The sequence below is a fragment of the Eptatretus burgeri genome, chromosome 6, assembly GCF_056783735.1.
Source record: "Eptatretus burgeri isolate ZD-2024b chromosome 6, Ebu_testis_v1, whole genome shotgun sequence".
Lineage (NCBI taxonomy): Eukaryota > Metazoa > Chordata > Myxini > Myxiniformes > Myxinidae > Eptatretus > Eptatretus burgeri.
In genome coordinates, this window is record NC_140966.1 from 101,328,429 (window position 1) to 101,341,623 (window position 13,195).

General features: G+C 39.7%; 1 protein-coding gene across 1 annotated transcript in view; it reads right to left on the minus strand.

The window, feature by feature from the left end:
• LOC147025466 (interferon-induced protein 44-like) overlaps positions 1 to 9,979 on the minus strand; it is a 119,192-nt gene extending 109,213 nt beyond the window's left edge. The window contains exons 1-2 of the mRNA XM_085886471.1: positions 9,808 to 9,979; positions 5,242 to 5,413 (exon numbers count right to left, since the gene is read on the minus strand). Coding sequence (XP_085742597.1) covers positions 5,242 to 5,413; positions 9,808 to 9,834 — 199 coding nt within the window. The 5' untranslated portion in view covers positions 9,835 to 9,979. The remainder of the gene's footprint in view (positions 1 to 5,241; positions 5,414 to 9,807) is intronic.
• Positions 9,980 to 13,195: the final 3,216 nt, after the last annotated feature.

Consider the following 13,195-nt stretch of genomic DNA (forward strand, 5'->3'; position numbering starts at 1 on the left):
ATGAAATTCTAATTATAAAGAAAATTCGAACAATGAATGAAATTCTAACTAAAGAGGAAATTCTGATTAAAGATGAAATTCTGATTAAAGAAGGAATTCTTACGAGAGAGGAAATTCAAACAAGGAATGAAATTCAAAGTAAAGAGAAAATTCTTACAAGTAAGGGAATTTATCCTTATGATTATATGGATTCATTTATGAGATTTAAAGAAACACAACTTCCATCAAAATAAAGTTTCTACAATAACCTTTATGAAGAAGAGATAAGTGATAAGGAATGTAAACACGCACAAGAAATATGGAAAATATTTAAGATAAAGAACCTTGGAGAATATCATGATTTATATCTAAAAACAGATGTTTTATTGTTAGCTGATGTGTTTGAAGCTTTCAGATCACTCTGTCATAATAAAAATTATGGATTAGATCCTGTCCACTATTTCACAGCTCCTGGTTTAGCTTGGAGTGCAAATGACAAAACAAGATATAGATTTAATCAGTGATGTTGATATGGTTTTGATGATTGAGAAGTCCAAGAGAGGTGGAATATCACAAGTATGTTCAAAAAGATATGTTAAAGCAAATAATAAATATCTTCCAAATTATGATAGTGAAAAAGATAGTAATTATTTGATGTATTTTGATGCTAATAATTTGTATGGATGGGCAATGTCTCAATCTCTGCCTTATGGCAAATTAGAGTGGGTGGAAGAAAAGGATTATGAAAAGGCTTTGATGAATATTGTTATTTCTTCTCAAGAGGAATTGAATGACGAAGAAGAAGGTTATTATTTTGAAGTTGATTTGAGGTACCCGAGTGATCTTCATAATAAGCATAAAGATCTTCCTTTTGCATGTGAGAAAGACACCCCAAAGAAAGAATGGTTAAGTGATTATCATAAAAGTTTTAGTATTAAAGGTAAATCAACAGAAAAGTTATTAACAACATTCTATGATAAAGAGGGATATGTTTTGCATCAGAGAAGCTTAAAACAGTTTTTGAGAGAAGGATTGAGAGTAGCTAAAATTCATAGAGTTTTAAAATTTAAACAAAGTCCTTGGGTGAAAAAGTATATTCAATTCAATACAGATATGAGAGCAAATACAAAAGTAAAATTTGAAGGGGACTTTTATAAATTAATGAATAATGCTGTATTTGGAAAGACTATGGAAAATGTTAGAAACAGGCAAAACATTAGATTCGCAACATCTTGGAAAGAAGCTTCGAGATTGATAAATAAACCAAATTTTGAGAGAGAAGAGGTTTTTTCAGAGAACTTTTCTGCAATTCATATGAAAAAGGAAAGTATTGTAATGGATAAACCAATTTATATTGGAACAGCGGTTCTTGATTTATCAAAGATATTGATGTATGATTATTTGTATAATGACTTAAAGAAAGAGTATGGTGAAAATGTTTCATTGTTGTATATGGACACTGATAGTTTTATCCTAGATATAAAAACTGATGATGTTTATGAAGATATGAAGAAAAATATTGGAGTATATGATACAAGTAATTTCAGCAAGAAGAGTGAGTTATTTTCCAAAAAGAATGAAAAGGTTATTGGTAAGTTTAAGGATGAGTTGGGTGGAAAAGTAATGAGTGAGTTTATTGGATTGAGAGCAAAGGCATATGCTTATAAGTATGGTGATCAGATTGATAAGAGGTTAAAGGGAATAAAGAAATATGTAATAAAGAAATCAATAACTTTTAGAAATTATTATAATTGTTTGATGAATAAGAAAGAAGAATATAGGAAAATGAATACAATAAGAAGTTATAAACATAACATATATAGTGAAGAAGTAAATAAAAAGGCATTAGGAGCCTTTGATGATAAGAGATTTCTTTTAGATAATGGAATAGATTGTGTTCCATATGGATATTGTATGATAGAGTGAAGAGAATAGATTGTGTTTTAACGATGGGAAGATGGGTTACGGTTTTTTAAGGGCTACCGCCGCGTTTTTTCGCAATATATAAATGGTTAAACCAAGTATTAATTAAACTAAAGAGTGGAGAAAATCTCAGTCTTGGTATATAAATGGAAAACATAATGAATGTGAAAAATATCAAATAAGTCTTATTGAAAAAATAACTAAAACAAAGGTAAATAAAACAAATAAGCGAATCAATTTAAAAAGTAGTAAGTTAGAGGATGTAAAGAAAAAATGAATATCCTTGAATGGACTGAAAACTTTGATGGTTATCAATTGAACAATGAAAAAACAATTTACTATAATCTCAAAATGATAGGTGGCTCAGGAGGTGGTCAAACAAGAGCATTAAGAGAAGTTTATCATTTCGTAATGGCACAAAACGGGTATCTTAAAAAATATAAAGATTCAAATGTTTTGTTTGTCAATATTTTAGATGGGGATTATTGTGCAAAGAAAATTAAACTATTGAAGGAATTTGAGAATGAACAAATGTTTATAGGTTCAATGAGTGAGCTAAACAATATGCATCGGTTATTTGATAAAGAGTGTCCCGAGGCTTAGACGTTTCAGATATTTCTTTAGAATCACCTTTAACAAATCTTTATCTTGTTGTATGGGTTATTTTAATAGAGAGCCCCTAGGTTAAAAGGGGAGACAAATAAATATACCTTGGGATAAAAAGGGGGTTTATTTTTAAGGAAAAAAAAAGGGAATCGCTGAAAATCCTCCATTCATTTACATAGGGAAAAGTGAGCCAGAATCAGTATATTCACCCTAGTCATATATATATATATATATATATATATATATAGATATATATATATATATATATATATATATATATATATATATATATATATATATATATATATATATATATATCTATATATATATGGGCCCTATCTCTCAAATTTAGAAATTCGGCCTATGTTGATCTTTTGACCTTTAAAATAATTAGTGGTTGAATTAATTGACCTTATATGCAAATCATGTTCAAATTTAAGTCAATCAGATGAAAATTATGCCTTGTATTGGCTTAATGGTTATGGCGTTGGGCTTAGGATCCGAGCATCCTGAGTTCAACCCTCCTTTGGCTGTTGAGTTGACTCTGCCTGTCATCCTTATGAGGTCAGCAAAATGAGTGCCAACTTGCTGGTATCCTGTGTTGGAGTGGTGACCTGTCCAGGATTGCGCTCAACAGCCAAGGAGACTGCTTCGGCAGCACCAATGCTCTGCACAGAGTGTGGTTCCAATGGATGGAGGAAAATTGAGGATTTTAGAAATCGCACCATAATTGTTGCTTTTGGCTTATGTTGACCTTTTTGACCTTTAAAATAATTGGGGCTTGTATTCAGTGAGCTGATATGAAAATCCTATTCAAATTTCAAGTCAATTGGATGAAAATTGACAATTTTAGAAATTCGATGAATTTCTCTATGTAAATGTGTCAACATTTGGTATACTTATCCAACTTGTTCCAATGTTCCAATCAAATCAATGTTGTGACACCTGGTAGTGGTGGCAGAGGGTACTTCAATTTCCAAATTTCCTTTGGCTTCAAAGTGTTACTTCTGTACATTTATCTTCCCATGTCATTATAAATACATTTGCATGCAGTGTATAAACATGAAAAACACGTTCAGTCGCTCCATGAAGCCATGTGACGATACGCCAATTAATTGTGCACTGTTTGAACGTCAGTTGCATACTGACTTCACATATGTACAGTACATGTATCAATGACGTACTACTGGAATGTACTTTGACCTTTTTGACTGCTTGACCCCTTCAACTATTGAAGATCCAAAATACCCTTAAATATTGACCAATAACATGTTTACCAAGAAGTTGTGCAAACTTCTTGTGGGAATCATCACAAGATAGATGCACCACCACCTAATACTAGGAGGCCAAGAGGCAGAACAGAAGGAATGTGAAAGAGGATGCCACAGAATAAAAGAGCACTGACGACTAAACAAGGCCATACTCAAATTTTAAGATGAGAAGAATCAAATTATTCACAGCCTGGCTAGACTACAAAAAGTATTTTGATAGTGTGTCACATTCATGGATGATAAAAAAATGCATGTTGGAATACAAGATGAATCCCCAAGTAATCAAACTGATTGAGAAAGCAATGGAGCATTGGAATACCACATTGATATTACAGCACTCAGAAGGAAAGATCAAAATTCAGGAGTGAAGATATGTTGCAGGACCTTCCAAGGTGATAGTGTTTCACCTCTCCTGGTTTACCTGGCCATGGAGCCATGAACGACCTCATGAATGAGCAAGGATGTGGATACACCCTATCACCCCCATAGAAGAACATCCAAAGAGACAGGGAAAGTGACACATCTGCTGCACATGAATGATCTAAAACTCTTTGCACCAAATGATGAAAAATTGGGAGAACAACTGAAATTTGTGATAGGGTACTTCAGCGACATTCAAATCGAATTTCGTTGAGTTAAGTGTGTCAAATGCACATTCGTACAAGGAAAACCAACAAAAATACACAACATAAAATCTAGAAAATACAACAATAAAGGAGGTGGAAAAGGAAGCATCACACAAATACCTCTCTTGAATTTCATTATTCACTACAGATCACCAAAACAGTTGTTCACCACCATTCAAAACTATTGATCTATTCTACCCTTTTCAACTCTCCTCCCCGCCCCCCCCCCCCACCCCCACACTGGCCTCACTCAAGCCCTCCTGGTTCCAAATTTCCAGTTTTTCCTTCATGACACTTTACATCTGTATCCTTCTTGTTCACCACTATGCATCCTCCCCTTCCCCTCATTCTTCCCCACAATCCCTTATTTGTCCAAGCCTACCTCTATTTTGTTCCTCAACTCTGCTGTTGTTGTGCGTCTCTGCCCCCACTCCCCCCCCCCATTTCCTCTTTCTCTACTTTTCTTTTGGTTATTATGCCGACTGATTCGTTTTGTGTTCTGCTCTTTCATGAACCAGGACTTTATATGCAAAAACCACATGCAAGCCACCTAAGGAAGGCAGATGATCATATTGAGGTTATTAAATGAACCTGATTATGTTTTACCAACAAACCAATAGCAATATGCTAATTCTCCTGAGACTGTCTCACTTTCCAGAATCTTCAACTCCAAACAATAAATACCAATGAGTGCAATAAAAATTGAACCCCAAACCACTCTGGGGAAACTTGTTCAGTATCGTCAACACTCAGCAAGTACTCATCCAAATGCTTTTAACATATTATATATTCTCTAGTTTACATGAGTGTTTTAATTTGAAAAATATTATTCCTACCTTCTTTGGTGATGCGTTTACGGAGGTTTCTGTATTTCTTCACAAGTGGTTCCAATAGAACAGAGACTTGACGACCGTTGATCACATAAACAACACAATGCATTCGATCTCTAAACTTTGGATCTTTTCTGTATTTTGGGTTATCATCCTTAATTTCACAACTTGGATTGTACTGCAGAAGAAAATTAAAAAGAAGGAATAAAATAAACAAGTTATGTGTGGACCAAATATGTCATGTCAAGGCAGTTTTAATTCTAAAATGTATGAGACATGGAAATGCAACTTGAACGTCAACCACAAATCACCAATTTGATGTGAAACGAAGATATAAGCAAGTCACCTGCCATAACAACATGAAAACATTTATGGAGCCTGAATGATGATGCAATGCCATGAAATATCTTAACATCACATTAACAGCCAGCACTTCCTCAAATAAAATAACGGTTAAAAGTGCTTTTGCAAGTGAAAAACTGAACAGAGTCTCTTTATTTTCCAACCCCTCTCTCATACTGGTGTTGGCTTAGTGGTTGGGGTGGCTGGCTTGGGATCTTAGTATCCTGAGTTCAAGCCCCATTTACCAGTGAATTAACACCAGGTGGGGTTGACTCAGCCTGTCATCCCTCTGAGGCCGGTCAAATGAGTACCAGCTTGCTGGGATGATTGAGCCATTTCAGTGTCCTGTGTCGGAGTGGTGCCCCATCCAGGATTGTGCCCAGTAGCCCAGGAGATTGCTTTGGCAGCACCATCGCTCTTTGCAGAGTATGGTAGTGGGGCAACTTAGCTAAATATAGCATACCAATTGTGCATTTTGTGAGGAAAGCACCAAATTTGGCACGCTAGTAGCCTATCATATTATCAACAAATTTGGATATTGGGCCATCTCAAAATTTTTGATGGCAGTGGAAAATGGCTGCCACAGCCATCAACGGCTGAATTTGAGATGGCCCAATATCCAAATCTGTTCATAATATGATAGGCTACTGGTTTGCCAAATTTGGTGCTTTCCTCACAAAATGCACAATTGTTATGCTAAGTTGCCCCACTATGGTCCCAATGGATGGATGGACAAGCACATGATCAGACAAAGATCAGAAGATGGTTGGAAGTGGACATTTTAAAGTGTATATAAATCAAGAAAAAAAAAATCAAAGTTGTGTCTTGGTCGTGGAGGTGGTGGAGTGTATAAATAAATCATGGTTCCCAAAAGCATTTTCAAACCTTTACGATTCTCTCCCATACTTTTTTTAAATTCTCAATTTACCCCAATCCCAAAATCATTTCACATCCTCATGCCCAGATGTTATTTCATACATGTGCCAAATCTATTTGCAATAACCATGTTCTTTTGCTCTGATGAAGGATTCATTACAGAAACATGAACTTCTCCTTGGTTCCCACCACAATTCGTAAACCTCAATCAATGATCCTTTGATTTTTATGTTGTTCTACCTGCCTAACGCAGACCGGCAATGGCCTTCAGGAGAAAGAGGATTTCTTCATTTTGTACTGTGTAGTTTTCCTTTACCTTCCCAGTCAGGGCAGAAATTTTGAAGTGGCCCAGGGCCAGGGTGCAAATGATAATTCACCACTTTTTACGAAACATAATGTGTGTGAGACCTTTGTTGTCCACAAACTAATGCTCACAGATGGGTCCATATTTAATGTTTATTCTCCAAGCAAGCCATCAAACTTCTACACTGGTCTCCCATTGCTACTTTCTCCAACATCAACTCATCCTGGAAATTCTTTCAAAGAAACTTGCTATCCCTCCTAAACAGAATTATCCCATGTCGTCTTCAGTTGTCCTACCCTTCCTCCCGCCCATTGTTCACTGAAGCTTGTGGCAAGGCAGTTGTCCAGAAACAACTTGCATTCGACTCAAGGAAAGCAAACCCAACTGAGGGTAATCTCAGTTCCTTCCATAAAGCTCAGAACAAGTGTGTATCTACCCCCAGGAGAGCCAGAAAACAACATCTTTCCAAGCTCAAGTCTGAACTTTCAAACGTCTCTCCCTCCTCCAAATCCTGGTGGCATCTAATCAAATCTGTTTCTGGTGTATGTTCCCCCTCCCTCCCCTCCCTTAGCTCAAATGGCCGCACTGCTGAAACCGCACGTGAAAAGGCTGAATGCCGAAACTCGGTGTTTGCATCGAAATATTGTGTCCAAAACCCATTGCTTTCTCTACCCACCTTACTCTGTCACACACAACTGCCCCAGGACTCTGTGTCCTTTTCTCCTGGCAAGGTGAAAAGCTTTCTGTCAAACCTCGACTCAGAATCTGCAAACAGTCCAGACGGCATCAGCACACATGTCATGGTTCCCTGATTCCCTGTCATAAAAACCTGATTTGCTGCTCTTGCTCACCCTCTCTATGTTCCAATCACCCTCTCATTTGCTCAACTTCATCTGCCATCTGCTTGGAAATCAGCAAACATTACTGCCCTGCATAAAATAAATACAAAAACAGATCCCTGCAACTACAGACCAATCAGCCTTCTGCCAATCATCAGCAAGGTTATGGAATCAATCATCGCTTCAGACATTAAATATTTCCTCTTCTCCAATGGCCTGATTTCTGAACATCAATTTGCTTTCAGACAAGGTCACTCTACCCTGGATATGCTGCTTCTGCTCTCCCAACAATGGATGGAGGTCCTCAATGCCGAATATGAAATCAGAGCCATATCCCTAGACACATCACGTGCTTTTGACGGTCTGCCACCCTGCCCTGCTCACCAAACTCTCTTCCTATGGAATTGAAGGCCATCTCCACTCATGGCTCGCAGACTTCCTCTCCTCCCGCAGCTTACGTGTGGACCTAAATGGAGTTCTTTCATCCCCTCTTCCTGTCCAGGCTGGAGTTCCTCAAGGTAGCGTTCTGGGCCCTGTTCTTTGTCTGGTTTTCATCAATGATCTCTCCGACTCTCTGGAAAGTCCTCTTTATCTTTTTGCTGATGACTCCACCCTCTGCCGTACCATCTGTCATCCCTCACACTGGCATGCAGGAGCTTCTTCACTCTCTGCAGACATGGATATAATCACAAACTGCTCCAACAAGTGGAACATGTATTTCAATCCAGACAAATCTCACTCTCTCACTATGTCTCTCCGAAAGGACCATTTGGAAACCCCCTGAGCTCCTGGCACCATTCACTTTCTCAACAATACCCTGGAAGAAGTACTTTCTTTCAAGCTTCTGGGTTTCATTATCTGCCATGATCGTTTCTGGGAAAGCCACATTTCCAACCTGGCCTCCAAAGCCAGTCGCCGACTGGGAATCCTCCATCATGCAAAGTCCTTCCTCGGCCCATCCGAGCTCCTGGCCACATACAAAGCTTTTGTCTGCAGTCTGAAAGAGTACTCCTCTCCCCTCTGGGCTGGTATTCCTGCCTTCCACCTTTCTCAGCTTCACGCTGTGGAAACCAAGGCATTTCGAATCATTGGCAGCTCCCCTGGTCACCTTCACTTTTTCATTCCTTTTTTTACCGCCTTTGGAATGAATTCCCTCACTCTCTTCAATCCCATTCTTCCCTCCAGGCCTTCCAAACAGCTGCTCACCACCACCTCTTATCATCCCCCATCCAAATCCTCAATCTTTTCTACCCCTTTGAACCCACCCCAAACCTACCTCCTTCAAATTCCCTGCTTTCCTTCCTGAAAGTCCCTGTAGTGTCCATCTTATGTACCCCTGTGTTCCCCGCCCCATCCCTCTCCCTTCCACAGATCTTCTGATGTCTCTGTTCCCCACTCTTTTGTCCTTCCCTCTCCCACCCCTCTTGTCTCATGCCCCCCCCCCCTTGCTGTGCATTGTGTGTTAGCTCTCATACGAGCCTCGATAAGGTTTGCAAAAAATATAAAATTCAAGTGATGCCACATTTTGTGATGAAACATCACACCTGTGAATCACCAATTCAACAACATATTCAGTATGGTATCAAACCTCGGTCACACTACTCAAAGGTAAGTGCACTCATTACATTTCTACCATACTGTCAGATTATTTAAGTGTTATAAGTAACAACTTGCTCTCAATGGTATATTTAAAGAAAATAATACCAGACAGAGAATGTGGTATTCCAATCAAGCATTTGAAATCCAGGTTTCCATCCTCTCCATTCTTCGTCAAAACAATTTTACACTTCCCAAGTGGGCAATTGATAATATTTGTTGATTATATTCTAATTGAGTTCCTTCCATGGACAGTTAATGCAGGAGGCAATCAGGAACATCAAGCCTGTGCAATGGATGACAAACCAAAGCTGTTTATCCATGCTGCATGCTTTTTAAATTCTGAGCATCCTGTGAGAAAGCAGCACATACCACTTTTAAAGCTTTTTTATGACTTGGCCCGGTCGGCTTGAACCGCTGATGTTCCAGATTCAGAGCAGACGCTCTAACCATTTCACAACCGGAGTCTGTTGTAAATTATTTGTTTATTATTTTTTATTATATCTTCATTGGAAAGTGTCGCATAACCTTAGGAACGTATTGTTTGAAATTTGTATAGTTTTGTTGAGCTTTAACTCTCCAAAATGTTTTAAAAAAAACACGACACAAACATACCTCGTAATTGATGCGAACGTGTCCCATAATGGTGCTTAAAAGGTCATCTTCATGAATCCTAATATCATCATCATCGGCCTCCAACCCCCTAGTATCATAAAGTTTCACAGGTAGAGCCTTGCCTTTAACCGTTTCAAGATAATGGCAGCCAAGCTGTGGAACAAAAAGTAATATTGTTGAGAAATGGTTGTATAGCCAGTGCCTTGCATTGTACAATCAAATAATGACTTGAACAATCGTCAGTTTTATACTACGTTCTGAAAAAGGTAAGTCTGGTGTGGCTTAACGTTTAAGGTGCCTAACTTATGATCTTAGGGTCTTGAGTTTGAGTCCCTGCCGTGCCTTTGAAAGAACACCAGGTGGGTTGACTCAGCCTGTCTTCCTTCTGAGGTCAGCAAAATAAGTACAAGCTTATTGGGGTAATAAGCCATTTGAGTATTCTGCATCGGAGTGGCGACCCATCCATGGATTGGACTCTTTAGCTAAATCAAACTGCCTCGGCAGCCCTATGTGCCTCGCGACGTGAAAAGAATGGTTATTATTTATTACTCTGATAAAAGGTGGAAACAGCTTATAAAAAATATAAATCATACTGAGTTATTAGTGACAATTATACACTGCCTTCTCAGGGACAATAATTAAAATAACACCAAGATCTATCACTTTCTTACATGACACAAACATTTACAACATATTACTACAAAATAATGGGCACACCAAATACCACGAACATGTTAAATGTACAAAATGTATATTGTTAACGAGAACGGCACTTCTGGAGTGCATCGCCTTGCTTTCTTCGTTCATTCTGAACAAAAATACCATTGTTAACTGAACACACGGCTATTATGGCTCACTACTGGCCCATATACCCCGATCATCCATGCATCCTAATTTGTCACATAGTTTCTTGGCATGGGTTATGAACGTCCTCGATGTAATTATTCACTCACATCAGGTCATCGATTCGTTATTTGAAGTTTTCAATTTTTTTGGATAAAGATTTCAATTCAATCAATTATGGTTGGAATACCACTTCACTGATAACATCATCTTTACCACCCTATGTACCACATGGGCAGTTGATGACATTTACTAGGTTCCATTTTTGGAGTGGTTTTGGAGAAAGTGATGTCCAATTTTTTTTCCTTTAATCCAATATGGCTACCATACCATGTGGGCTATGTCATCATAAGTTTAATTCTTCACTCTCATCGGGTCATAGACCAGAAATATATGAAGTTTCAGATTTTTGGAGAAGGATTTCAATTCAACCAATTAGGGCTGGAATACCACTTCACCGATGACATCATCATTATCACTCTATATACCACATGTGCAGTTGATGACATTTACTAGGTTTTAATTTCTTTCATTGAGGGGTTAGGAGAAAGTGATGTCCAATTTTTTTCCTTTAATACAATATGGCTGCCATACCATGTGACCGATGTCGTCACAAGTTTAATTTTTACTCACATTGCGTCATAGACCAGACATATGTGAAGTTTTCAGATTTTTGGATAAGGATTTCAATTCAACCAATTATGATTGGAATACGACTTCACCGAAAACATCATTATCATCCAATATACCCCATGAGGAGTTATTTTCAAATGCCAAGTTTCAATTATTTTTGTTGAACGGTTTTGGAGAAAATGATGTCCAAATTGTTCACTTTAATCCAATATGGCTGCCAACAACCTTTGAGTTGTCATTAAAATATTGTTATGGAAATGGCTCTTCGTATGCTGCTAAATACAGGATTAGCTCAGATCCCCCATTCAATGCATGTTTAGCTAGGTTGTTGGTAAAATGGACATTACATGTGTATCGGGAGGTGCAGGATGCATGTTTTATTGTTCGTACAGTGGTGGTGTGTCGAGAGCTCCCTTTTCTTCCTCCCCGTCCTGGACGAGGCTCCGCCTAGTCGGCTAAGAGGGTGTGGCCAAAAAGAGGAAGTGAAACTGAGGGGAGGAGTTTGTCGGCTTCGCTGCGTGCTTGGGGTGGAAGCGAGCGAACGAAAGAGAAATTGTGGTGAAAAAGGTTCAGTTTGGGGAAACATTCGCTCTCGAGACATGCTCGTGTTTTCGAAGCGAGCGAACGAAGACCTCACTGGAGAGAAAAAGGGTTGAGTGTGTGGAAACAGTCGCTCTCGAGGCGTGCTCGTGTTTCGAAGCGAGCGAACGAAGGAGGGACAGTGTGTTGAATCTGACGGGAGAGACGCTGAACCTGGGAGCGCCGAGTCTGCATTTTTGGCAGTAAGAGAGGCTGCCTGCACATCGAGTCTGCCTTTTTGGGCAGTGGGAGAGGCGGCCTGCACGTCGAGTTGGCGATCGACTGCTATGACGAGGTGATTCTGCAGTGAGAAAAACGGCAGCCGGCTTTGAGAGGCGAGCGTGAAAAAGGAAAGAAAAGGTGATTCTGCGGAGAAAGAAACTGAGAGGACGGAGTTGAGAGGTCGGGCTTCGAGGCGGGAAGGCAAGAGAGGAAACGACGGGGCCTCTGACCGTCCTTGCTCACCTCACGGCTCGACACGTTTGCCGATCTGCTTGCCGGAGCCCGGCACCTCGATTTGGGCCTTGTCTGGTGAACAGGCCAGGCCTGGATTTGTGTGCTGGACCTTGGGAGAGATCGGCTAAGGCCCTTGGTTAATCTGGCGGTCTTGTGCCGTCGACCTTACGCGGGGTCAGAACGTGCGGAGACCGCGGGCGGTGTGGAAAAGAGAGTACGGCGCCGCCATCTTTCCACGCGGCACGTTCGAGCTGTGGGCTCAAATCTGTGGACATCCGCTTGTGAGCGACATTCGTGCTTTTGACACTGTCCTCTCATCCATGAGACATCACCAAGTACGCTGTCTTGCATGCATGCTGTCTATCTGTCTTGTTTGCACGTTGTTTAAGGCATATCTCAGTAGGGACCCACTCGAAACCTGTAGTCCGTAGTTCACTAGTTAAGAACGGGTTAAAGATTGTTAATAAAAACATTATCGTGAATGGTTTGCTTGTGTCATGTTTCTCGTGTTCCCCAATAAATCTGGTTGGTTCGTATGAAGTTGCCGCTATGGATTAATTCGTGTCGCGCCGAGGATCGATCCGTTCGATTGGCATGTAAAACCAAAATGGTTACAGACTGGCAGAAAACGCTCGACATCTGACACAACCAGTCTGCAACTGGGGTTCTATTTCCCTTAATGGTAAAGTACAAGGATTATGTTGGTATCGCGATTGAAGACGCGTGACCCGAGGCCTGTGCCGAGCCGGCCGGCGTTATAAACCCCGGAGACGGTGGTGGTGAGGGTGGAGCCAAGGATCGGGTGAAAATCCCACCACCCCGGATCCACAACAATATTCTTCAAGGGGTGATCCTCCTCCTTTTAAACTTTTGCATT